This window comes from Salvelinus alpinus, chromosome 17 (genome assembly GCF_045679555.1).
Source record: "Salvelinus alpinus chromosome 17, SLU_Salpinus.1, whole genome shotgun sequence".
Taxonomy (NCBI): domain Eukaryota; kingdom Metazoa; phylum Chordata; class Actinopteri; order Salmoniformes; family Salmonidae; genus Salvelinus; species Salvelinus alpinus.
Window position 1 is genome coordinate 28128810 of NC_092102.1, and position 26430 is coordinate 28155239.

The 26430-nt window shown below is 45.7% G+C and overlaps 2 protein-coding genes across 10 annotated transcripts; one reads left to right on the plus strand and one right to left on the minus strand.

The window, feature by feature from the left end:
* LOC139542661 (protein-L-isoaspartate O-methyltransferase domain-containing protein 2-like) lies at positions 1-9391 on the plus strand. Of its 6 annotated transcripts, none has more exons than XM_071348369.1 (7): positions 4-103; positions 221-292; positions 1026-1341; positions 1648-1750; positions 2086-2257; positions 6515-6638; positions 7201-9391. In XM_071348369.1, exons 3-7 carry the CDS (start codon positions 1035-1037, stop codon positions 7650-7652), a joined length of 1158 nt encoding a protein of 385 aa, XP_071204470.1. In that variant the 5' UTR covers positions 4-103; positions 221-292; positions 1026-1034; the 3' UTR covers positions 7653-9391. The 6 variants fall into 6 exon arrangements, with proteins under 6 accessions (XP_071204467.1, XP_071204468.1, XP_071204471.1 ...); XM_071348371.1 differs by having other exon boundaries at positions 1035-1341; XM_071348366.1 differs by having other exon boundaries at positions 1-292.
* On the minus strand, positions 9068-26124 carry LOC139542660 (polycomb group protein ASXL1-like). Of its 4 annotated transcripts, none has more exons than XM_071348362.1 (12): positions 25511-26124; positions 22231-22313; positions 19370-19487; positions 19064-19223; positions 18265-18395; positions 17973-18057; positions 16928-17050; positions 16044-16210; positions 14146-14242; positions 13664-13769; positions 12523-13504; positions 9068-12212 (listed from the first exon to the last, which is right to left on the minus strand). In XM_071348362.1, exons 1-12 carry the CDS (start codon positions 25565-25567, stop codon positions 9516-9518), a joined length of 4806 nt encoding a protein of 1601 aa, XP_071204463.1. In that variant the 5' UTR covers positions 25568-26124; the 3' UTR covers positions 9068-9515. The 4 variants fall into 4 exon arrangements, with proteins under 4 accessions (XP_071204463.1, XP_071204464.1, XP_071204466.1 ...); XM_071348363.1 differs by lacking the exon at positions 25511-26124 and adding an exon at positions 23873-23890; XM_071348365.1 differs by lacking the exon at positions 16928-17050.
* Positions 26125-26430: the final 306 nt, after the last annotated feature.

Here is a 26430-nt window from a genome sequence, read left to right on the forward strand (position 1 = left end):
ATTTGGGTGTTACTGCGTGTGACGTTAGTGTCAGCTGGTCAATGTTTACATCCATAATAGTGGTGAAATCTATTGAATGTGTATGGGGGGGGGAAACGAGAAGGTAACAACATATACGATTTCAACATAATTTTGAGAAGTACAGTTGACACTATAAAGCAGCGTCGATTAAACGTCACTTCTATAAGGTAAAGACAGCTGCTTCGTATTTCTTTGTTAGCTCCAACCAGACCATCATTTATCTTCTCTGCATCGCAGCTCTTCATAGACGACATCAACAGAGACAAAAAAGGTGATACTTTTTTATTTAGCTCACATTGCGGCTGCAGTTTGTGCACGTCTTGGTTGGTTGTTGATAACAAAGCCTTATCAAACTATTTGAAATAAGGCATAACAAAACACTATGACGAATGCGTATGAAATGCTGACCTAAATGTTGGTTGCAATAGTTTTGGTGGCAATGAGAATATTTATGTAATACAGACTCTTTTGTTATTCAGTGGCGCAGCTGTATTTTGTGTGTTCGTTGATTGGTGGGAAATATGCCTCTCTACCACCGTCACTAGGATTCTCGTGTACTGTGGCAGTGCCACCGCCCGACTACTGGTGAAAACACAGGGAAAGGGCTTATTTGACTTGTTTATGATATACGAACTTTATGAAAGACTTGAAGAAAGTGGTTATAAAACAGGCCTGTATTTTACACACACCTTCAAGACCCTAAAATACAAATTATTTTCTCCAGCTACCACTTGGCTCTGTTGAATGCAGATGGAAAATAACCAGTTTTTTATAATGTCCCAAGTCAGTGGTTAATCCAAATATAGCAATAAAAAGTTATTATCTGGAGCCTGAGGTCAGCATTGCAGAAAATACAGAAGCTGGTATGGATCATTGGGGAGATGAGGGGGATAACTTATCAATACTTGACACCTTTTGTGTGACTCAATCCTCGTTAAACCAGCCTGATCTCTCAAACTTACATTCCATTTAATCTCTCTCTCTTCTCTCTCTCTCTGTGTGAGACTGTGAAGATGGGAGGAGCAGTGAGTGCGGGGGAGGACAATGACGAGTTGATTGATAACCTGAAGGAGGCCCAGTACATCCGTTCGGACCTAGTGGAGCAGGCCTTCAGGGCCATCGACCGGGCCGACTACTATCTGGAAGAGTTCCGGGACAGCGCCTATAAGGACCTGGCCTGGAGGCACGGCAACATCCACCTCTCAGCCCCCTGCATCTACTCAGAGGTGATGGAGGCCCTGGACCTCCAGCCTGGCCTTTCCTTCCTCAACCTGGGCAGTGGCACGGGCTACCTCAGCACCATGGTGGGACTCATACTGGGTGAGTCAGGACAACACAAACCTCACCTGGCCAGGTGAAATCTAGGCTGGGTGAAAAAGGATAAACTTGCTCCAGATTCACTAGATATTCTCAAAACTTTGGTGACTTAAATTAGATAAGTGCATTGCAAGGGAGGCTGAGCACAATTCTTGCCATTGAGACTCTCAGCCACTTGTGGTCTCCACTGCTATACACAAGCCTGTGGATGTGCCCTGTTAAGGGAAAGAAAATGGAGAAGTGTAAATTATTGATGGACTCTCATTGTTGATGGACTGACTCTTTCCTTGTTTCTCATCCTTACTGTAGGTCCATTTGGAGTGAACCATGGTGTGGAGCTGCACCAAGATGTCATTGAGTATGCATACCAGAAACTGGAGTTCTTCATCAAGACCAGCGACAGCTTCGACAGGTAGGAGGGTTTCATGATGAGAGAGCTGGAGAGAAAGTGATAGAAAGAGAAAGGAGGTCAACAGAGCAGAAGCTCCTATAACTCTGGTATAATGCCATCAGGCGCAACCAGTTAAATGTAATTACTCTGTAACAAGCTAGTAAGATAAGTTATTGTGAGTAGGCTACTCACCACACAGAGTAAGTCTGTGTCTTCGGGGTACAGGGCACATTTATTCTGGGTTAGGTGTCGTTGATAAGATTGTCGAGAAAACTGTTTTGGGAATACTAAAGGTATCCAAGAAACATCTGACTGGAATGGGGGAAACGTGTGTTTCTGTGTGTGTGTGTGTGTAGGTTTGAGTTCTGCGAGCCCTGTTTCGTGATAGGGAACTGTCTGGAGATAGCCACAGAGAGTGGTCAGTATGACCGGGTGTATTGTGGAGCTGGGGTGCAGCGGGAGCAGGAAGACTACATGAAGAACCTGCTCAAAGTAGGAGGAATCCTAGTGCTGCCATTGGAGGAAAAGGTCAGCATGTGTGCACACCCACAAACTATACAGTGCATTCGGAAAGTATTCAGACCCCTTGATTTTTTCCACAGTTTGTTACGTTACAGCCTTATTCTAAAATGGATTAAATATTTTTTCCCCCTCTATCTACACACAATACCCCATAATGACAATGCAAAAACAGGTTTTATGAATTTTTTCCCAATGTATATAAAAAACAAGTACATAAGTATTCAGACCCTTTTTGTGTGTGTGTGTGTGTGTGTGGGGGGGGGGGGGCATAATATACTGTAAAGCCACCAGGAAATCAGCTCCAAGTGATTTTGATAAAATAAATCTGTTCCCAAGTATTCCCATAAATAATAGAGAGACACGTGATCATATACAAATGTAAGCAAGGTTTGAAATGATTATGTCTTAGTCAAACATTATCTGTTTGGGCTTCTTGCGGTCAATTTGCAGTCTACAAATTATTTGTAATTATGTTCCCGGCCCCCCGACCATCTGCTCAAGAAAGAAATCGGCCCGTGGCTGAATCTAGTTGATGATCCCTGAACTAGAATAATCTCATCTCTTCACCCAGTGCTATTTTTAGAACTTGAATCTATTCTGGTGTCTTGTGGTTTCATCTCCCCTGTCCCTTGCATTCTCTGTTATAGAGTTTGTGTTGTCTCATCTTTCTTGGTCCTGCTCCTAACACATTTTGACACTTGTTTCCTTTGTGTGTAGCTAATGCTCTGTGCTCCATTTGTGACTTGGGTTTAGAGAAAGGCTCCATATAAATGCACCTTTTTTCTCTTCCTATTACAGTGCATTCAGAAAGTATTCAGATCCCTTGACTTTTTCCACATTTTGTTACATTTTAGCCTTATTCTAAAATAGATGAAATAGTTCCCCCCTTCTCAATCTACACACAACACCCCATAATGACAAAGCAAAAACAGGTTGTTAGAAATGTTTACAAATTTATAAAAAATTAACTGAAGTATCAGATTTACGTAAGAATTCAGACCCTTTACTCAGTACTGTGTTGAAGCACCTTTGGCAGCGATTACAGCCTTGAATCTTCTTGGGTATGACGCTACAAGCTTGGCACACCTGTAATTGGGGAGTTTCTCCCAATCTTCTCTGCAGATCCTCACAAGCTCTGTCATGTTGGATGTGGAGTGTCAGAGCTATTTTCAGGTCTCTCCAGAGATGTTTGATCAGGTTCAAGTCCGGGCTCTGGCTGGGCCACTCAAGGACATTCAGAGACTTGTCCCGAAGCCACTCCTGCGTTGTCTTGGCTGTGTGCTTAGTGTCGTTGTCCTGTTGGAAGGTGAACCTTTGCCCCAGTCTGAGGTCCTGAGTGCTCTGGAGCACGTTTTCATCAAGGATCTCTCTGTACTTTGCTCCATTCATCTTGCCCTCAATCCTGACTAGTCTCCCACTCCCTGCCACTGAAAAACATCCCCACAGCATGATGCTGCCATCACCATGCTTCACCGTGGGGATGGTGCCAGGTTTCTTCCAGACATGACACTTGGCATTGGGGCCAAAGAGTTCAATCATGGTTTCATTAGACCAGGGAATGTTGATTCTCATGGTCTGAGAGTCCTTTAGGTGCCGTTTGGCAAACTCTAAGCGGGCCGTCATGTGCCTTTTTACTAGAGGTCGACCGATTAATCGGAATGGCCGATTAATCGGGGCCGATATCAAGTTTTCATAACAATCGGAAATCGGTATTTTTGGGCGCCGATTTGCCTTTATTTTTATTTTTAATTTTTTTACACCTTTATTTAATCTTTATTTAACTAGGCAAGTCAGTTAAGAACACATTCTTATTTTCAATGACGGCCTAGGAACCAGAACGACAGATTTTTAACCTTGTCAGCTCGGGGGATCCAATCTTGCAACCTTACAGTTAACTAGTCCAATGCTCTAACACTGATTACATTGCACTCCACGAGGAGCCTGCCTGTGCCGCGAATGCAGTAAGCTAAGGTAAATTGCTAGCTAGCATTAAACTTATCTTATAAAAAACAATCAATCAATGACTGTCATTGCTCCAATGTGTACTTAACCATAAACATCAATGCCTTTCTTAAAATCAATACACAAGTATATATTTTTAAACCTGCATATTTAGCTAAAAGAAATCCAGGTTAGCAGGCAATATTAACCAGGTGAAATTGTGTAATTTCTCTTGCGTTCATTGCACGCAGAGTCAGGGTATATGCAACAGTTTGGGCCGCCTGGCTCTTTGCGAACTCATTTGCCAGAATTTTACGTAATTATGACATAACATTGAAGGTTGTGCAATGTAACAGGAATATTTAGACTCATGGATGCCACCCGTTAAATAAAATACGGAACGGAATAAATGTTTTGTTTTCGAGGTGATATTTTCCGGATTAGTCAAAGGTATATGGTTTAGAGAGAAATAGTCGACGCGTTATAATTCCTGTAATAACTTGCGGCTGAACTTGAAAGGGGTTCCTTCGTTATTTTACCGTTCATGTCTTCCATAGAGAATGTCTTGATCTACTTCAAATAAGGTCTGTGTTTCGTGCAGGCTTAAACCGCCTCAACGTTTTGATACCCGTGTAAATCTCACTAGGATAAGGTAACGTTTGTCAACATATTTTCATAAATCCACTCTACAAAAAAAAAGATCTTCGCTTATATTTAGCCAATATTGATCAGAGTTACCTTGTCCTATGGACATCTACACAGTTATAAAATTGGCAAGGTGGTGTAAGCCTACACGAAACACAGACCTTATTTTAAGTGAATCTAAAAATATCCTATGGAATAAATGAAGGAACCGCTTTTCAGATTTTGCTAGAAGGTGTCATGGGAATTATGACTCGCACTTTGGTCGTCAATTCTTACCATGCCCATTATTAAAATAGGATTTCCTGCATATAGGAATTACAGTTTTTGTTTTCAACATTCATCACAGGTAACTTAAACTCTATTTTTATTCAAACAGTTGAGAGTATTTGGCTCCTAAGCAGACTCTTCAGTATCATTGTCACTTCAGAGCTGTGTGTGTGTATTTATGTATTATATTAAGTAAAAATAAAAGTGTTCATTGTTCATTCAGTATTGTTGCAATTGTCATTATTACAAAAGTGTGTGTGTGTATGATATATATATATATATATATATAACATTTTATTTTTATTTTTTATAAATCGGCCAATTAATCGGTATCGGCTTTTTTTGTCCTCCAATAATCGGTATCGGTGTTGATAAATCATAATCGGTCAACCTCTACTTTTTACTGAGGAGTAGCTTCCGTCTGGCCACTCTACCATAAAGGCCTGATTAGTGGAGTGCTGCAGAGATGGTTGTCATCTGTAAGGTTCTCCCATCTCCTCTACTAAGGAACTCTGGAGGCCTGCCTAAGTGACTATCGGGTTCTTGGTCACCTCCCTGACCAAGGCCCTTCTCCCCCGATTGCGCAGTTTGGCCGGGCGACCAGCTCTAGGAAGTGTCATAGTGGTTCTAAACTTCTTCCATTTAATAATGATTGAGGCCACTGTATTTTTGGGGACCTTCAATGCTGCAGAAATGTTTTGGTACCCTTCCCCAGATCTGTGCCTCGACACAATCCAGTCTCGGAGCTCTACGGACAATTCCTTCGAACTCATGGCTTGGTTTTACTCTGACATGCACTGTCAACTGTGGAACCTTTTATATAGACAGGTGTGTGCCTTTCCAAATCATTTTCAATTAATTAAATTTACCACAGGTGGACTCAAATCAAGTTGTAGAAACAAATCAAGTTGTAAAAACATCTCAAGGACAATCAATGGAAACAGGGTGCACCTGAGTTCAATTTCGAGTCTCCTAGCAAAGGGTCTAAAAACATATTTATTTGTATGTATGTAGGTAGGTAGTTCTGTCCTTGAGCTGTTCTTGTCTATTGATGTTCTGTATTGTCATTCTGTATTATGTTTTGTCTGGACCCCAGGAAGAGTAGCTGCTGCTTTTGCAAAAGCTAATGGGGATCCTAATAAAATACCAAATAAGGTGTTTGTTTATTTTTGAGAAATTAGCAAACATTTCTAAAAAACAGTTTTTGTTTTGTCATTATGGGCAATTGTGTGTAAGTTGAGACATTATTATTTATTTAATCCATTTTAGAATAAGGCTGTAACAAAATGTGGAAAAAGGGAAGGGTTCTCAATACTTTCCCGAATGCACTGTAGATGTATTTATTAACCCTGCTTAATAAAAACACATTTCTAGTACACATTAACACATCATTGTCCTTCCTCTCCTTAGTTGACCAAGATTACTCGAACAGGTTACAACAGCTGGGAGACCAAAAAGATCATTGCTGTGTCATTTGCCCCACTGGTGTTGCCCAAACACAGAGACAACAGTAAACCTAAAGCAGTGCCTTTACGTAAGTACTGTACTAGCATATCTGTCATTTAATTGTCTTTGTAGCAGAGGTAGTTTTCCAAGTGAGCCTTTTGTGTGATGAGTAGCCATGTTGGAGTTCTAAACCCCTATTCGCAAAGCGTCTGAGTAGTGGTGTGCTGATCTAGGATAAAACATTTTATTTTAGATTATAAAGAATACAACAGGGGGACCTGATAGGGGAGGCAGAAGCAAGGCACTTAACCCTAATTGCTCCAGGGTCGCCGTTGATAATGAGTGAACCCTGGCCATGACCCCACTCTCCGAGGGTGTCTCGGGGGAGTTAGGATTTGAAAAAAATATAAGAAATATAGGCACCCTCTAAATTATTATTATTATAGCTCAGCACTCCTACTCTGAGAGGCTTTGTGAATACAGGCCCTGGAGACTCAAGAGACTGGGGAAGGAGGCAGGAGGTGAAAGCAGCTGAACACTTGTCTCAAATGCATGTTGGAATAGTTAGAAAATGAGAATGCAGAACTTCCATCACTTACTATGTGGGGAGGGTGAAATGGTTTCATCTTGTGGTGTGTGTGCCTCCTCAGCGACCATGTTTAAGGTGCGGACTCTGCAGGACTTGGCTCGCATTTCTATCCGCCTGACGTTGAAGAAGACAGTGGCAGGGCCAGGGCCGTTGCCCAGGAGGAGGATGGCCCACAGCGGGGAGCGGTTCCGACGGAGGCAGGCCCAACACCGTGGCTCCACCTTGCTCTCCAACCGCTACGTATTCATGAGCCGCCTCATCCCCGGGCCGATGGACAACAACAACAACCGCTCTGGAACCGACACTGAAGAAGAGCAGGAGGACGAGGTGGAAGAAGAGGGGAACTGCAGGGTTCTAGGAGATCCTGAGGAAGAGGAGCAGGAGGAAGAGGAGAGGAGGGAGGGCGGTGCCCTTCTACATGAGGCTCCAGTGAACCTGCTAAGAGAGAGGATCCTGGGTCTGCCGCTCCCTGAGCCTCTGAAGATGTACCTGCTTCACTACAGAGAGAAGTAGGGAGGGACAGGAGACGTGAAGCTGTACGCCCATTCTATAACTTGTTCCCATCCCTATGCCCTTGTTGACTCCCCTTTCTGGATTCAGAAGTAATGAATGTGTAAGAAATAGGCTGATAACTCCAGTGGAATGGCTGAAATGAGTTCCCACTATTTTTTATACAGCCTACCTAATAAGTTGCAAGTCAACAACAGGTGAATTTGAAATCAACCCCTAAAAACGTAATGTTGAAATGAATATCTAGAAGAATTGGATAAGTAGAAGCAATATAATAATGGCACCATCTCCCCCTCCCGATAGCCCAGGTACGCGTATCCAGAGGTGTCTAGGAGGTAACGGTTGAGTTGGAAAAACAAGGATGGCGAGTTAGGGATTGGAAGCTTACTTAGTCAGCCCCAGAGACGTCACCACCACTAGCCTCCTAGGACTATCCCAACTCCTCTGAACACTGAATTCTCATGTCACTCAATGCCCTACCTGTGAACTCCATCTACCCATCTTCTGTCTTGTGCCTGACCGTGGCACCCAGTTTCCAAGTCCTTCTTTATTCCCTTAGAATTTTGTAAATGTGATTGTTTGGAAAATTATGCTTTTGACTGTGACCGAACAATTCAGTGGAGCTTTTGAGATGGACTTACAAGTACTGAAAGCCCCAAATGTTGTGGAAATATTTTCTCATTCTGTGTTCATATCTTACTGCATTGAATGTACTTGGTGAAAGCAGGGAATTTGTTGAGGCCATTTCTGTTCAGGCACATGTCGAGGGCTCCAGGCATTAAAGTATAGTAACACATTTTTGCACACAGTAGGTATAGAAATGAAATGACCACATTGTCAAACAGCATTATCCAAATTCACTCGTTTTGTGAATTCTTTCATCAAATCTTTTCAAATAATGGGAGACTGTAGAACACCCCTGGATTAGGGGTAAAAAGTGAATGAGTGTGGGATAGCAATTTACCATTGGGTTCTTAATGCAGAACTGTAATCAAAGTAGTGAAGAATGTATGTACCTGTGAAGGAATTTAAGTACTAATTGGTCTACATTGGAACTTCAGTGTAATGCTCTTTGATGGTGTTTATCGGTTGTTTATAAAATGTTTTGTCTTATGTTCTCAGTGCCAAATTTCTCCAGCACTGGCCGGCTCCAAATGTTTCTTGCGGTTCCGTTCTACAATGTGTCAAGTTGTTCAGCGGAAGTAAAAATGATGTATTTAGAATAAATATCTACGTGTGACAAAATGTTTGGAAAAGGACTGTAGTGTGACGATCATTAAAATAAGTTCAACTATACTGCAAGCAAATTAAAAAGTTGTATTGCTTAATACCAGACTGCTTGATTAGTTTTGAATATTGTGCTTAGCTGCAGAGTATAGTCTTGACTTGAAGGAAAGCAATTACAAAAAAACGGAACGTAATTTATGCTTGCTTTAATGATTTAAAAAAATATTTATTTGCAAGAAAGAGACTAGAACAAATTCCCCAGAGAGGAAAACAAAAACAATAACAAACGGCCACCATTTTCACACTGAACTGATGACAGGTGTCAAGATGAGGTAAATGTTTTTTTGAGAAAAGAAAAAAAGGCACAATTTACAAATCAACCGTGCCAAGTAAATTCACATTAATAATTATAATACAAAATAATAAAAGGCATTAGAAAAAATAAGCAACAAAATACAGACCGATTGTATAATACAAGGCATCACCCTGCCCGTGTTCATGTCGAAGCCTAAGTCCCACACCCTTGTTTCTCTCACAAGTCCTGGGTGTGTTAGGTTAGTTAACAGTTTATACATGGAGCAGGTATGCTGAAGGTGGCACACCAAACCACCAACACTGTAGCAACATCAGAGAAAGCGCCTATCTGACCACCAAGCAGGATACACACAGTTTGGAGGGGCCGATGCAGTCGTCGTGGCAGAAGGCCCCACAGCCCTGGCACATGATCATGGCCTTGAGGCGGCAGGAGCACTTGAGGGCCACCTCCTCAGCGGCGCTGTCTGCGAACGCCTGGATGCTGAGCGTGGCGCTCTGGCTGGCACTGTGGCGCTGACGCAGCTGTAGGACGCCATCGGCAATGCTCCTCGAGAAGCCGCTGCCGTCTACCACAGACACGTTGGCCGTGTAGCTGAAGCCGGGCGCCGACACACTGTTCCCTCCGCCCTGCTTGGGCAGCTTACCATAGAGCTGGAAAGGGAGGGAGGAGATCGAAGAGGAGGATGAAGATGAAGAGGGGGAGGTGGAAGAGTATTGAACTTTGCTTTGCGCCTCCTTCTTAGCCATGCGGGCTAAGGACATCTCCATGTTCAGCAGTCCCTCCATAGCTCCACCTCCAGTCAGGTAACCGTCCATAGAGTTCACTGCCTCCTTTTTGGTGACCACCACACCTGGCCCACCACCTACCATGGGGCCAGAGGGGGAGGTTTTGGCAAGAGCTTGACAAGAGGGCCGGGAGGTGACCTCGCTTTTCACGCTGGGTGCGGGCGAGAGCTGCTGTTGGTGCGGGGGGTGGGAAGGGTGCCAGTTTATCTTGACAGTGGGGACCACCTCAGTGGTGCAGAGGTCCGGGGTGGCCCGGGTCTGAGCAAGGTTGTTGTGGTGCCTCTCTGGAGACTCTCTGATGACAGCCGACTCTTGGGAGTTCCGTCTGGAGGAAGAGGACGAAGAAGAGAGGGATGTGATGACGGGCACGGCCCCAAGGGGCACAGCGCCACCTGGCTGCTGGGACAGGTACTGCTGCATGGCCGTGGCCCGAGAGGAGGCCTCCTCCAGCAGGCAGGCCATGCGGGAGGGCACTGTGCCCGGGGGAGAGGACCCGAAGCTCCGGCTTGCTCCAGGGGAGCCTCCTCGGCCAACAGGGGACTTCTGCTGGTTCTGAGAGGACAACTCAGGGACCAGGGACTCTCCCGTATGGGCCTCTGTGGGGCCCCTGAAGCGAAGGCCCGGATTCCTGGTCTGTTGCTGCCGGCTGAGCTGGGACTGGGGGGCTGGCTGGTGCCCCCCTGGCAGGCGGTTGATCTCTAGCTTGCTAGACGAGTGCGTCTGCGGCAGGACTTTCTCCATCGGGAGGCTGCCTTGAAGCAGCTGGGTGACCAGAGGATTGTTGGCCTCCACTGTGGACACAGGCCGGGCCGAACTAGGGAGCCTCTTGGAGCCAGCGGTGGGGTGGATGGGAGAAGGCTTCAGCCCCAGCCTACAGTCCTCCTCAGCCGAGCCCCGACTGGACGCCTTGTAGTCATCCATTGGGTCCGTTTTGTGCCCCCTCTGGGTTTGGGAGTGTGGCGCAGCGAGAGTCTGTTGGTCTGGGTGGGGAGTGCATTCAGGCTGCGGCTGCTTTAGGCCTGGCTGTATGAGACTCTGGCTGGGGAGGCCGTTGGGGAAGCAGGGCTGGATTACAGTTTGGCTGTGGCCGTGGTGGTTGGACACGTGAGCATGGATGACCGGCTGCTGGATCTGCTGTAGAGGGGGGCTGCAGATCACAGGCTGGCCGTGGGCCTGCTGAGACAACCTTTGGAGGTGCTGGATGTTGCCATTGCGCTGAGCAGGCAGGCGGTGGCTCCACATGCTCAGGTGGGGCTCCTCCTCCTGGCTCTCGTTCTCGCAGTCGGAGGCCGTCTCCGTGGAATCGCTGTGATGCCCTGCTTCGTCCTCTCTGACTGAAGGTGGGAGACGAGGGAGGGAGGCTGTATCTCTCCCCCTCTCCGGGGGCCGTGACTGCTTTTCGCTCTGGCTGTGGCCCTCTCTGGCCGGGGTGGGGGGGTTCTCTTGTGGCCCCACGTGGTGGGAACCATGTTGGATGACACCCCCTCCCCCAGCCAGGGACCTGATCACATCCACTCCCTGGGCCCCGAACCTGGGCAGAGAATCTGGGATGGAGGTGGGAGCCAGGGGACCATGTTTGGCCGTTGTCCTGTCACAGTCGTCCCCCTCGCCCCGACCTCTGAGGTGGCTGGACACAGACTCAGGCTCCAGCAGCACTGTCTTGTCCGAGAGTCCGTTGGAGGTGCCTTTGACTGGTGGTGGTGTTGTCACATCTTCCCCACTCAGCTCCCCTGGTCGCTCCTCCGGGGTGGTTGGGGATGGAGTGGGGGTCTGCGGGGGCTCGGAGAAGGATAGGGAGGGGTTGGAGGAGGTGTACAGGGAGGGGGACGAGGCAGCTGTGTTGGGGGTGGGGGTAGATGAGGGCTCTAATTTGGACTGCTGTAGTTGTGTTCCAGGCGGATGAGAGCCCGCAGGCGATCCCTGCTCCTCCACGTTGCCTGTTCCTCCGGGCTCGACGGGTCCAGGGTGCTCTCGCGTTCGTCTTCCACTGCTGCGATCCTGTAGCCCAGCACCAGCCCTGCCCCCGCCCGGCCCTGGTCCATCCCCAGTGGCTGCAACAGCAGCAGCGGCCTCGCGCTGGGCCCGGGCCTGCTGGGCGCGGGCTTTGATGTCCGCCAGGGTGCGCGCCCCCGTCCCCGAGCGCCGCGAGCCCTCGCCGGGGGGCACGATGCGGGGACAGATCTGGTAGGTTGGCGGCCCTTTGACCCAGGGCGGTTTGATTCTGGAGAGTTGAATCTGGAGGGATACAGACAAGGAGAGCATATCAAACATGGATTTTACAAAGGCCATATAACAGACATTCGCATCCATTGCTTGGCTAAGAATTCCACACCGAAACCCAGTCAATCATCACTAATGATTTACCATCTTCAGAGAAGGAAGTTGGTTTTTGGCAAGGTGGCTTGATATTTTTGGTGGAGACAAATCACAATAAATCAAACTTACTTTACAGATTGTGGATTCCAGGTCATAGGAAATTGAGTGCCTGCTACTGCACCACTACAGCCACAATAAAGGGTTACAATTAAAAATGGTGACCTCATACCCGGATAGGTGGGACCTTGGGCTCCTCTGCTGTCGGCTGCGGCTTTTCCGTGTGAACTCCGTCGATTGTGGTACGAAAGGACTGACGATCTTCCATTCGCGGCCTCTTTTCGGGGAAGCTGGAGAAGGCCTGGGGCTCGTCTGGCCTCCTCTTCTGCTCCTTGGTGGCCTGGGCGGAGGTGGCGATGATGGGGGTGGGGCTGGCTGCAGGGCTGCTCTCCCGGCTGCTGGTGGTTGTGCCCCCCGTGACCGAGGTGACCATGGAGGCCCCGTCGTCCAGTGGATCAGCGGTGGCAGCGGCCGTGGAGGAAGAAGAGGATGAGGAGGAAGAATCCAAGCCGGCGGTGAACCCCCCCTGTCTCTCTGAGTTGGAGGAGGGAGATGAGGAAGGGGAGGAGGACGAGGAGGAGGAGGAGGAAGACGAGGAGGAGGGAGAGGAGGTTGAGGCGACGGCAGGTGCAGGCTCTTCGGGGAGCAGGCGGGCGGTGACTTCAGGCTCATCGGAGGTGCTGATGGATACAGGGCTGGGACTGGGGGTCGGGGTGGGCACAGGCATGGTCACAGACGGGAGCGCAGGCACAGGGGAAGGGCAGGGCACGGGCTCTAGGGAGGCACACTGGGCCGGGTCCTCCAGTTCACAGTCGGCCTGCAACACCACCTCTCCTCCCTGCATCGTGGTGGCCTCTGGGACGGGCAAGGGGACAGAGGCAACAGAAGCTGCATCTAAAGTGAGCGTGCCTTCCAGCTGCTTGGAGGACTGCAGGGTAGGGGAGTTGGTCTTACAGAGGGTGCGTTGCGCCCTGCGTCTCAAGTCTGCCCGCGTTCGCCGTCTCATCCTGCCATCGCGCCTCCGCCTGCCCACATTGCGGCGCTTGGGCGTTCCCGCCGCCACCAAGGCCACCTTGCTGTCCAGAACGCTGGTGGCAGCATCGGCCGCTTCGCTCATCGTCAACTTCAGAGACTCTTCTCGGGTCAGGCCAGACCTGCAGCAATAGAACAACATTAGTATAAAGGGTATATACACTTTCATAAAAGACACGGTTATACAGTTGAAATAATCAAGTACATTTGCAAATGGTCCATGGAATAACAGGGAGCTTAAAAAAATAACAGCCGATGTTGTGGATGTTCAGAAGACTTACTTTTGACCATGGTACTCCTCAAAGAACTTCTCCTTCCATGCCTCCACTTTCTTCTCTTTCTCCATCTCCTGGCGGAATCGCACCTGCATCTCATGGGTGAACTCCCCTGAGCAGGTCAAACAATATTGGATTAACCTACAGATAACTGGCTATAGCGTTTTATATAATACCTTCATGTATTGACTGATTCTGTTTCCCCTGGTATTTGCATGGTATTTAGTAGGAAGCTATGTGACAGCATCAATGGGTACTTTCTGGTACTGAATACTCAAGAGACAGTAATTCATGGGTTATTATTGTACACCATGTTATTTCTAGAAAAATACCTGGCAATTTCTGTAGAGTAAAATAAATTGCTAGCGAATTAACTCTTGAAAGGAAAGAGTTCCCCAACTGTGTAGCCAGTCACTAACCCCTAGTCACGTGATATCAGTGGGCCTTTATGCCAACCATAGTATATAATTAAGTAAGTAGGTACTAACCCTCAGCAAGCCTTTCCTTCCAGCTCTGGGAGGCGTGAGTGAAGAATTCATTGTTGAGAGCTGAGTTACTGAGGCGAGCCAGACCATCAGGTCCAACCTGGAGAAGGAGGAAGACAGGACATACTGGGTTACATTCACAGACAGAGCTGTACGAGAAATCCAAAAAACAATATGGCACAGAAATGATGAGACATGATGGGCTGGACTAAAAAGGCACACTCCAATAGAGAATCTCCATTGAAAAATCTTTTTAGTCCAGGGAAAGGTTTAACCTGGGTCCGGGAAACTGTCCTTGAGTTATACAGTTGAAGTTGGAAGTTTACATACACTTAGGTTGGAGTCATTAAAACTCATTTTTCAACCACTCCGCAAATTTCTTGTTAACAAACTATAGTTTTGGCAAATCGGTTAGGACATCTACTTTGTGCATGACACAAGTAATGTTTACAGACAGATTATTTCACTGTATCACAATTCCAGTGGGTCAGAAGTTTACATACACTAAGTTGACTGTGCCTTTAAACAGCTTGGAAAATTCCAGAAAATTATGTCATGGCTTTAGAAGCTATACTAATTGACATAATTTGAGTCAATTGGAGGTGTACCTGTTGATGAATTTCAAGGCCTACCTTCAAACTCAGTGCCTCTTTGCTTGACATCATGGGAAAAGCAAAAGAAAATCAGGCAAGTCCTCAGAAGAAGAAAAATTGTAGACCGCCACAAGTCTGGTTCATCCTTGGGAGCAATTTCCCAACGCCTGAAGGTACCACGTTCATCTGTACAAACAATAGTACGCAAGTATAAACACCATGGGACCACGCAGCCGTCATACAGCTCAGGAAGGAGACGCGTTCTGTCTCTTCGAGATGAACGTACGTTGGTGCGAAAAGTGCAAATCAATCCCAGAACAACAACAAAGGACCTTGTGAAGATGCTGGAGGAAAAAGGTACAAAAGTATCTACATCCACAGTAAAACGAGTCCTATATCGACATAAGCTGAAAGGCCGCTCAGCAAGGAAGAAGCCACTGCTCCAAAACCGCCATAAAAAAGCCAGACTGCGGTTTGCAACTGCACATGGGGACAAAGATCGTACTTTTTGGAGAAATGTCCTCTGGTCTGATGAAACAAAAATAGAACTGTTTGGCGATAATGACCATTGCTATATTTGGAGGAAAAAGGTGGAGGCTTGCAAGCCGAAGAACACCATCCCAACCGTGAAGCACTTCACAAAATAGATGGCATCATGAGGACGGAAAATTGTGGATATATTGAAGCAACATCTCAAGACATCAGTCAGGAAGTTAGAGCTTGGTTGCAAATGGGTCTTCCAAATAGACAATGACCCCAAGCATACTTCCAAAGTTGTGGCAAAATGGCTTAAGGACAACAAAGTCAAGGTATTGTCAAGGTAGTGGCCCTGACCTCAATCCTATAGAAAATTTGTGGGCAGAACTAAAAAAGCGTGTGCGAGCAAGGAGGCCTACAAACCTGACTCAGTTACACCAGCTGTGTCAGGAGGAATGGGCCAAAATTCACCCAACTTATTGTGGGAAGCTTGTGGAAGGCTACCCGAAACATTTGACCCAAGTTAAACAATTTAAAAAGGCAATGCTACCAAATACTAATTGAGTGTATATAAAATTCTGACCCACTGAGAATGTGATGAAATAAATAAAAGTTGAAATAAATCATTCTCTCTACTATTATTCTGACATTTCACATTCTTAAAATAAAGTGGTGATCCTAACTGACCTAAGACAGGGAATTTTTACTAGGATTAAATGTCAGGAATTGTGAAAAACTGATTTTAAATGTATTTGGCTAAGGTGTATGTAAACTTCCGACTTCAACTGTAAATGATGACTAGGATTATAAATTATGAGCAAGATCCCTCACCTGGCGGTCGACCTCGGGGAGGAGCTGCAGGAGTTGCTGTTGGGAGTGGGCTGGGAAGGCAGAGAAGGTGCGCATGTTGATGAGAGCCCTGATGTTGGTGTTGACCAGGATAGAGCCGGGCGTCTCAAAGTCCACCTCCACCCCGCCTCGGCTCCTCTTCATGGGCCCTGCAGACAAACACAACCACAGGCCCGCAAGTGGCTAATGCTATCCAATGGATATGGGTTTAAAACTCAAATCATTCAACTAACAGCAAGCACAGCATGGCCGTTCCATTGCAAGCCAACAACTCCAGTTAAGAGCCAGCAGCACAGTCATTCAGGCGTTTAGTTTAGCAGCCAACACAATCACAACAGCTATCAGTCAGTGAGCGGTTAAGTATGTCCTGGCTGGGTAGCCAGTGTTGGGATAGCTAGCCGACCCTGGCATTCAGTTAGCAACCTGCAATGCACTGCTGTTCAGTTAGCATTAGTGACCAATGCAACCCTGACAATGTTAGCGTCCAGCGTACTATTGGTTAGCTACCAAATCACCCTGTCAGTCTGGGATTGACCCAAAGTCCAGGTTTGACGCTTATTCGTAGACAGCTGGCCTGTGTAGAAACTAAGACATACATCTAATAGTTCTACAGTTTGTGTACTATGTCCAGATTATGTTGTTTGACCTCTTCATTTGTGACAGCTAAATTCATAATATATACAGATTTGTCAAGTTTTTTACAGTTCAGGTTCCATCAGGCATATCTCTTTGCCAAAGGTGTCCTGAACAATGATGAAAGGAAAATAAACTGGCTTACAACTGGAAGAGGGAGGGGTTGGTGTTTTAGGGTTTACTGGAGGGAGGTTGGTTGGGTTGGTTATTATACCCGGGTCTAACCCCTGTACCTGAGTGGTAGCCACGCAAGCTCTTGAAGTGCTGGGGGCGTTTCCAGCTAGCCAGCTCGGGGCGGGCACGGAGCGTGGGGCCTGGACCCCCCCTAGAGTCTTCCCTGCGCCTCCCCGCTGCTCCTGAGGGGGAGAGGTGGGGGGAGGGGGAGCCTGGTGAGACACTCCGGTCACGTGTGTGAGGGGGGACTTACGAGCGGGAAGGCGGGGGTGGGCAGGTCAGGCAGACAAGCCAAAAGGGGAGGCAGCAGAGCCCATAGCACGGGGTGGGGGGGATTGGGACAGGTGAGCAATACAGACAAAGCAAAGGGAGCAGTTACCCAGTCCCACATTAACACAGAGAGAGGAGGGTGGGGGGTAGGGTGGAGCAGAAATCTCAGAAAGAGCTCCCCCACCTCATAGATAGCAATTGGGTTTACTGGGCAGCTAAATGTAAGGCGGGAGGGAAGGACTGATATGAGTCTGGAATTTCCAGGTGCACATAAAAGAAGCAGGGAGGACAGAAGTTGCACTCAGACAATGAGTGGCTAGGAGGGTTATTCTGCACGCAGAGACTGACAGACAATCAGCCACAAGAGGGGAGGGTTTCAGGGGATCCTCAGAATGAGAGAAAGACTCTGGGTGCACGAGGAGCACGGTCAAAACTGCACACAGGTCACATTTCAGTCAACACGAAACCTGCAGGAACACTAGCCATTCCTACACTTTCTTCCCATAGATAGCACTAAAACAGTTTAAAGGCCATTCACAGACGGTGTTTTTATTACCCAGAGCTTACTGAGAAACTTGAAGAAGTTACAGTCTAAGAATGCTGCTGCAAAAGTAAATAGGCAACACATAAATAAAAAGACTGGCAAAGCAGTAGAGGCCCATGCTGGGTGAGAAATGGTCCAAGCCCACTGTAGGAATATGACTCAGAGGTGTCTGTGTGTGTGTAATGCTACAAATTCTGCAAACATTTTTTGCCCAGGAAGAGGTTGTGTGTGTGTGGGTACAGCGAGATGGGGTTAGGGTAGCAAAGGGGCTAGCAGAGAGAAGTGCTCACCTGATGGGACGTGTTCACCATTGACCTTGAGTGGAGTGAGGACCACCCGCGGCATCATCACAGCCTTCTTCCTCTGTCTGCTCGACTGCAGAGAAGGAGAGAAACGGACATAGTGAGAGGTAATAGAATGCTGAGGTTATCACTAAGCCAGACATAAAGGGGATCTGCAATCATTTCCTATGCATGTAGTATAAAAACCTCTTTCGACTCGACCTACGCACAACCACCTATAATATCCCTATTGAGCAACAGTACACATACAGACAGCCCAGGTTGAGGGGGTAAAGCGTACCTGTCTGGATCGACATAGTCGGGTCTGTGCCTGGGCCTCAGAGCGCACCTGTCCAGAGACTCCAGATCTACTCAGCCTGGTCTGGGGCTCTGTGGAGCAGGAGGCACTGGACGAGCTCTCATCTATGGATGCTGTGAGGGGTAGAGGGGGCTATGGTCAGATACCAAATTATTCTCTTTACTGGGTTCCAAATGGTTTAGTCGATGATAAATGGTCCATGGACCACAAACACTGACAATAAGGTTTTTCACACTGCACATGTATTGGTTTCCGTTATCACAATTGGTGGTGTTAATCATCTAGCACTTTTCAGCCATGCACTCAGATAAACAGGAGCTCACCCAAATAAAATGTTTATCTTAAAAATAAATAAAAAACAGATCTAAGCCACGGTTGGCAGTTTCATGTGCACCCGTAACCACAGCAACAATCACATCCTAAAAATAAGAAAAAATGTCTCTGGTTTGCAGTTGTTTAAAAACACTTCAATTTATTCTATCATAGGCATGCTCTTTTCGCCTTTATCACGACACGTGTTGTTTTCAAAGTGCCTTTGAACAGGGCAGTCAGAGATTTAATAGTGATGCGTTAGATATGTGTGCTTAATAAAGACCATTGATGTAGTGGTATAAACAAACGGTGGATAAACTGTAAAAGGGCGGTTGATAAGATGGGTGGTGATTAATGTAAACTTCAACAATGTTAATTTACAGTGGAAGTAAACACCAAATAAAAAGGGCATTTACTCTCCACTAAATGATCACTGATGAAGGCATGTGGTGATCACAACCATACACACCATCGTTCTCTCCACTGGCTGCAACTATTTCCATGGAGTCACAGCTCTCTTGCTCCGCACCTTCCGTTGGCCCTGCTGTTGCTGCGTTAGCAGTAGCCAGTGTGCTGGCTTCGGCTGTCTCCGCCTCCGTGGAACTCTTGGTCCACTGCAGAGCGTTCTTCTGCAGAGGGACAGCCAGAAGAGAGATTGCTATCACAAACATGCATGTGTGTGTATTCCAGATATGGTTTGTATGAGGTTTATTAGGGGTAGGGATAAGAGGTGCGTGTTTGAGATATGGGTGTGTGGATTGGGCTGGTTCCATACCTTCAAGGTAAACAGACTCATCCTGCCAGGAAGCTTAAAGAAGATGCTGTTTTTTACTCTGTCCCCCCTCACCTGGGAGTGCAGCATGGTCACCAGACAGGCCAGAGGGGCTGTGCCACTGGTGGACAGAGAGAGAGAAACAGGGTGGGGTGATGGAGAAAGAGTGGGAGAAGATGACTGAAGCAGAACAATACCTATGGTATGCAAAGAGACAGCTAAACATAAAATGGAAATATTGTCCCTTTGTTCTTGTGCCATCTTACCTTCTGTTTTTGTTGAGCATATTGTGGATCAGGCCAGGTAGAGATCATGGAAGAATTGTGAAAAATGTGAGTCAAAGTTGAAACATTCCTTTCTCATGGATATTCTCATAACATAGACTTATTTTACATAAAACATGAGTGCTTCCGCCTCCCGGGTGGCGCAGTGGTCTAGGGCACTGCATCGCAGTGCTAGCTGCGCCACCAGAGTCTCTGGGTTCGCGCCCAGGCTCTGTCGCAGCCGGCCGCGACCGGGAGGTCCGTGGGGCGACGCACAATTGGCCTAGCGTCGTCCGGGTTAGGGAGGGTTTGGCCGGTAGGGATATCCTTGTCTCATCGCGCTCCAGCGACTCCTGTGGCGGGCCGGGCGCAGTGCGTGCTAACCAAGGAGGCCAGGTGCACGGTGTTTCCTCCGACACATTGGTGCGGCTGGCTTCCGGGTTGGAGGCGCGCTGTGTGCTTCGGAGGACGCATGACTTTCGACCTTCGTCTCTCCCGAGCCCGTACGGGAGTTGTAGCGATGAGACAAGATAGTAATTACTAGCGATTGGATACCACGAAAAATTGGGGAGAAAAGGGGATCAAATTTTAAAAAATTAAAACATGAGCGCTTCCATTCTTGGTTTTGTTGCTGGTATACATTACCATAAAGATGGGCTTTAAAGGTATAATGCGAGATTCTGGCATTTAAGCCCTTGTTCTACAGTTGAAGTCGGAAGTTTACATACACTTCAGCCAAATACATTTAAACTCAGTTTTCACAATTCCTGACATTTATTACTTGTAAAAAATCCCTGTCTTAGGTCAGTTAGGTTCACTACTTTATTTTAAGAATGTGAAATGTCAAAATAGAGAGAATGAGTTATTTCAACTTTAATTTATTTCATCACATTCCAAGTGGGTAAGAAGTTTACATACACTCAATTAGTATTTGGTAGCATTGCCTTTAAATTGTTTAACTTGGGTCAAACGTTTTGGGTAGCCTTCCACAAGCTTCCCACAATAAGTTGGGTGAATTTTGGCCCATTCCTCCTGACACAGCTGGTGTAACTGAGTCAGGTTTGTAGGCCTCCTTGCTCGCACATGCTTTTTCAGTTCTGCCCACAAATTTTCTATGGGATTGAGGTCAGGGCTTTATGATGGCCGCTCCAATACCTTGACTTTGTTGTCCTTAGACCATTTTGCCACAACTTTGGAAGTATGCTTGGGGTCATTGTCCATTCGGAAGACCCAAGCTTTAACTTCCTGACTGATGCCTTGAGATGTTGCTTCAATATATCTACATAATTTTCCGTCCTCATGATGCCATCTATTTTGTGAAGTGCACCAGTCCCTCCTGCAGCAAAGCACCCCCAAAACATGATGCTGCCACCACCGTACTTCACGGTTGAGATGGTGTTCTTCAGCTTGCAAGCATTCCCCTTTTTCCTCCAAACATAACGACGGTCATTATGGCCAAACAGTTCTATTTTTGTTTCATCAGACCAGAAAACATTTCTCCAAAAAGTATGATCTTTGTCCCCATGTGCAGTTGCAAACCGTAGTCTGGCTTTTTTATGGCGGTTTTGGAGCAGTGGCTTCTCCCTTGCTGAGCGGCCTTTCAGCTTATGTCGATATAGGACTCGTTTTACCGTGGATATAGATACTTCTGTACCTGTTTCCTCCAGCATCTTCACATGGTCCTTTGCTGTTGTTCTGGGATTGATTTGCACCTTTCGCACCAAAGTACGTTCATCTTGAGGAGAGAGAACGCGTCCCCTTCTTGAGCGGTATGACGGCTGCGTGGTCCCATGGTGTTTATACTTGCGTACTATTGTTTGTACAGATGAATGTGGTACCTTCAGGCATTTGGAAATTGCTCCCAAGAATGAACCAGACTTGTGAAGGTCCACAAATTCTTTCTGGGGTCTTGGCTGATTTCTTTGATTTTCCAATGATGTCAAGCAAAGAGACACTGAGTTTGAAGGTAGGCCTTGAAATTCATCCACAGGTACACCTCCAATTGACTCAAATGATGTCAATTAGCCTATCAGAAGCTTCTAAAGCCATGACATCCTTTTCTAGAATTTTCCAAGCTATTTAAAGGCACAGTCAACTTAGTGTATGTAAACTTCTGACCCACTGGAATTGTGACAGTGAATTATAAGTTAAATAATCTGTCTGTAAACAATTGTTAGAAAAATTACTTGTCATGCAAAGTATATGTCCTAACCTACTTGCCAAAACTATAGTTTGTTAACAAGAAATTTGTGGAGTGGTTGAAAAACGAGTTTTAATGACTCCAACCTAAGTGTATGTAAACTTCCAACTTCAACCTTACTTACCCAGAATCAGATGAAATTGTGGATACCATTTGTATGTCTCCGCGTGCAGTATGCTACTGTAGCATTGCTATTGTACCTGTAGACTTCCAGTCATTGCGCTAACGCTAGTTAGCGGTAGTTTTGCAAGCCAATGCTAACTTCCTTCATACTGTCTGCAGAATCATAAAATGGTATCCACAAGTTCATCTGACTCTGGGTAAGTGGTAGAACAAGGGCTTAAATGCCAGAATCTCGCATCATCCCTTTAATTAAATGTGTGTGTGTGGTGGTTGTTTACCTCATTTCCTTGAGCCCCTTGGTCTGTATAACATGCAGGATCTGCTTGGGCGTCATGGGGGCATCAGAGAAGTTCTCTAGAACCTGGAAAAATTACAGTCAGTCATGAACATGTTATAGCCCATACAGATACAATTTAAGATATACCTCCAACTATACCATACATCCAATAAGTGAATACAGCAGCTTCAGAAATATCTGGTGAAAAAGGGCAACAAAATGTGAACTCCATACCTTATGAATGGAAGATTCACAAAAGGCAGTGTATAAAACTAGCGTCCATTTATTAAAATGTTTCAAAACGCCTGAGTTAACCACTCAAGCTTTGTCAGCAGAAAGCATGTGGCTTTAATATCCACTAAGACAGTGAAATAGCACAACACACCCACAACTAGGCCTATCCCTCCAGGAGAACCAATTCATATAAACGTACTATAACAATTTAAATAAGTGATATCGTGATAAATAAGTGGGTAAATGCTGATTGCCAGCTATGGTGAAAAAATTAACGCTCACTATACTTTCAATGCATTTTTACGCAAAAGGTGGGTAAACACTCACGCAAAATAAAAAGGTGTGTAAACAATGTTTATCCTCCACTACACCACCAATTCTAATAAAGTGACATCACTACATAGCCTAGCAGCATTTGTGGTTAAGTGCCACCTCCACTCCCTTAAAAATACTGTGAATTATTGATTAATTTCCATTAATAAGACCAGAGATAGGTGCTTGAGGTTGTGCGATTAATCCAGCGCCTCTCAGTGTGTCGTCATGACAGGATGCATGAGAAGGAACAACACAACACAGACTGGGTAGTAGAGCGCTGCTTCAAATTAACCCAAGGACACACGTGCAGGAAATTGGACGAAGAGGAAAGGGTATTTCAGTCAGGGAGACCAGCAGACAAAGCCGACTCCAAGCACACAACACACACTAAAGATGCACATCACAATAGAGCAACAGTATGCACCATGATTCGGTGAGGCGTTGATTACAGAATACTAAGACATGTGGCATTCAATGTAACAATTATGTTGTCCTTGTCCCTGTAGAAAAGGGAAACTGAAAACAGTCTCTGAGGAACTCAAGGGGCCAGATGGTGGATAAGTTAGACCTATCAGGGTTCTCTGCAATCTGTGGAGAAAAGAACCTGCCCAGTCATGCATGGAGAAAACCCATCACACCACTACCAAACTCCTGATTAATGCCATGGCAGATAGATTATTTTGACTTACTGCAGATAGGCCTATATGAAAATTATAAACTAGCCTACAGACTGTGCTTATGGTTGTCTAGGCAACATGACATTGTTGGTAATAGTATGAAAAGTGTCTTGAAGGTTCTCCTTTTTTGTATGTGGTGTTATGCAACGCTAAATGGATTTGTTCCATGTGGTGATGTGTGTCCTCTATCTAGTTGAAGATACAATTTCACACCGGCCCATCCCCATTTATCTGAATGTGTGAGCGTGCAAGCTAGGTATTTGTGTGTTTCACTAGCGGTTCTCAAACCATGCTTGAAAATCTATTTTTTTTGTTTACATCTCTTATCACTAAATCGGTCTGTTATTCCTGTATGCCCCAGAGAATAATGAGAAGCTAGCATGGCCTAGCACAAGTTTCAGAACACACTGGACTCACCTCAGCCTATGAATATTGTTTAGGCTCCCCAAAAGCTAGCCTAGCCAAAACATTCGCACCACAAGATTCTGCAGTGACATATGGGCTTCGGATATAAATACATGCATTCCCCACACAGTGAAAACCAAAAATGGCACTGAGCTATGTAGCGCTGCCGTGGCGTGCAAGGATGCTGATAGGCAGGGAACAGAAAAGTAGGGTCTGGCAACAGAATAGAGCCCCACCCTAAAATTTAAGTAACTTCCACACCCATATTAGAAAGGAGAAATTAGTTGAGCTATAATGCATCTGCAATATGCATGCACAATATAAAACATGGTAGGCTTTATAGCTATGTGAACTGAATAAAATGTGTCATTAACTACATCCAGTTCAAAATCCTCAAGAAACACCAATGATACTGCTATGCAACACAGCCTCATCTGGCAGTTGAGTCGCAGAAGAGGGGTCTGCCTACCATTTAAATTTATGGACTGTTGCCGAATGCAGACCGTTTACAGCAGTAAATGGGCACTGTGTGTTAGGGCTCTGCATAACTACACAATGTAGGTGCCTGATTATCCTACTCAGCATCAAGACACAGCTCTGAGTGGCAACCTCATGACATTCCCAATCGTATATCCTTTTTACACACAATTTTAATCCAAGTACTCTCTGATACAATATAAATAATTTAATCTACCGCATACAGTAGACCTGTATATTTAGAACACTCTACAAAGCATAGAGAATAGGGTGTCTTGTTGCGGAAGAAAACATAATGGAAAACTGAATTACAATAAAATGTTGCAATGGTCATTGAAGAAAGCCAAAAGAGGACTTGCATTACACAAGAACACAGACATGATTTGTATACCATTGGGTAGTAACGTTAGCTGGAAGCCTACAAGCAACTTCTTAGCAGTCTTATTTATCAATATGGCTAAATAAAAACTTTACATACATACACCAGCTTAGCTATCAAATACCCATGATGATAGCTACATAAAGACAACTGTATCCATCTTTGAATGGTTGTAGCTAGCTACCACCTAGATAACATTAGCTAAGGCTTGGGGTGGTATTCCCCTGACCCTTGCTCTGACCATAACCAGAGGGACCTGTCTAAATGTGTTAAAATAAGAGACAGTGTAATTAACGTTAGCTTCGGTGGATAACTCTGAAATTGTTATTTGTTTACATTTTCAATTAATGGTGGTACCACTGGTAGTCTGACTAATTTACCAATACAGTGGGTTATGCTAACTCGCTAGCTAGCAAACAAAGGGTCAAACTGGAAGGCAGACGTACCCGTATGTTAGCTATGCTCCTGTCAACAATAAGCGTTAGCTTAGATACAACCAGAGCCATCTAAATACATGACTCTGGCTACAACCACACGTGGAATGACTAACGTTAATCATATGAATAATACAATTATTTCGTTATCAGGGGCTCAATGCATTTACTCATTTCACTGTTAACATGCTGGCGATTTAGCTAAATTAATTTGAGATTATCCGAGCACTCCCTGCTAGCTAAAGTGCAGTGCCAACCAGACAGCCCAGGCTCCGACTAATATTTGTTTGGTTGCTGAGTGTTCGTCTTCCCTGTCAGTACATTAGCTAGTTACTATATTACAACTAAAGATAGTATTACCATGCGAGCCGCCTCAGCCCACGTGCGTTCCTTCTTTCTCTTCTGTTTGTCCTTCATTTCCTCCCCTCTAGTAGCTAGCTAGTTATCGGTTGCACCTCCAGCAGCAGCTAGTTCCTAGCAAGCTAAATACGGTCGGTGGATCAAGAAACCCCGAACTAGCAAGCTAACGTTAGCTGAACTGTTTCTCTCCGTTTCGCTAGCCTTCCCACCACGTAGTTGCTCGTTCTCTCGCTCGTCTGGTGCTCGGTAGGCACGCCTCTTGTTGAGCTAATTCATTTAGCTATATAAACTATTATTGTTCTACGCTAGTGCACGGTAACGCGCCTAAAGGCTAGTAATAAGCTAGCTAGCTAGCTAATAAACACATACGGGGGGCGCAGTAACGAGCGAGCGCCTCTCGTCTTGAAGCTACTACCACAGAGTTTCTAAACCTAGAGGGCCCAACATCGCGATACTTCCCAAGACTCTACCTATAGCTCAGTGGACTCAACAGACCAGACTGGGGTTTGGGAAGTCAAAGAGAGAAGTGGACAATTCTTCCTTAAATTGTTCGTTTTCTCGATTTCTGAAGGCACAACTTTAGATTCGAGCCAATGTCTTAAGTAGCTGATTGTGTTATAACTCCAACCTCAAACTGACACGTTTTAATTTTCGTCAAAACTAGTTTATATCGATGGACCGTTAGACCTGATGACGTGTTTCTGCGCATGAGCTTAGCTAGCTAACGTCGCATACTAAACCATATTGTTGTATTAATAAGGGTTCACAGCGAAGCTAACCTATTGCTTATCTCTCCTGTATTCTTTTTTATTTTTTCTTGACATGGTCAAATAACTCAAGCATAAATGTGTAACTTTTTTCTAAATTGGCACAAAGTAACTGGCACAGAGTAACTTGGTAAAAGATGATGTCATAGATTG

Bases quoted from the DNA above. Each gene is read 5' to 3' on its own strand.
- LOC139542661 (XM_071348366.1), top strand. From the start codon at position 1,035: ATGGGAGGAGCAGTGAGTGCGGGGGAGGACAATGACGAGTTGATTGAT. The intron at 1,751-2,085 runs GTAGGAGGGTTT...GTGTGTGTGTAG, and splicing joins ACCAGCGACAGCTTCGACAG to GTTTGAGTTCTGCGAGCCCT. The intron at 6,639-7,200 runs GTAAGTACTGTA...GTGCCTCCTCAG, and splicing joins ACCTAAAGCAGTGCCTTTAC to CGACCATGTTTAAGGTGCGG.
- LOC139542660 (XM_071348362.1), bottom strand. From the start codon at position 25,567: ATGAAGGACAAACAGAAGAGAAAGAAGGAACGCACGTGGGCTGAGGCG. The intron at 19,488-22,230 runs GTAAACAACCAC...TCTGTCCACCAG, and splicing joins AAGGGGCTCAAGGAAATGAG to TGGCACAGCCCCTCTGGCCT. The intron at 13,505-13,663 runs GTAAGTCTTCTG...CTATTGCTGCAG, and splicing joins GAGGAGTACCATGGTCAAAA to GTCTGGCCTGACCCGAGAAG.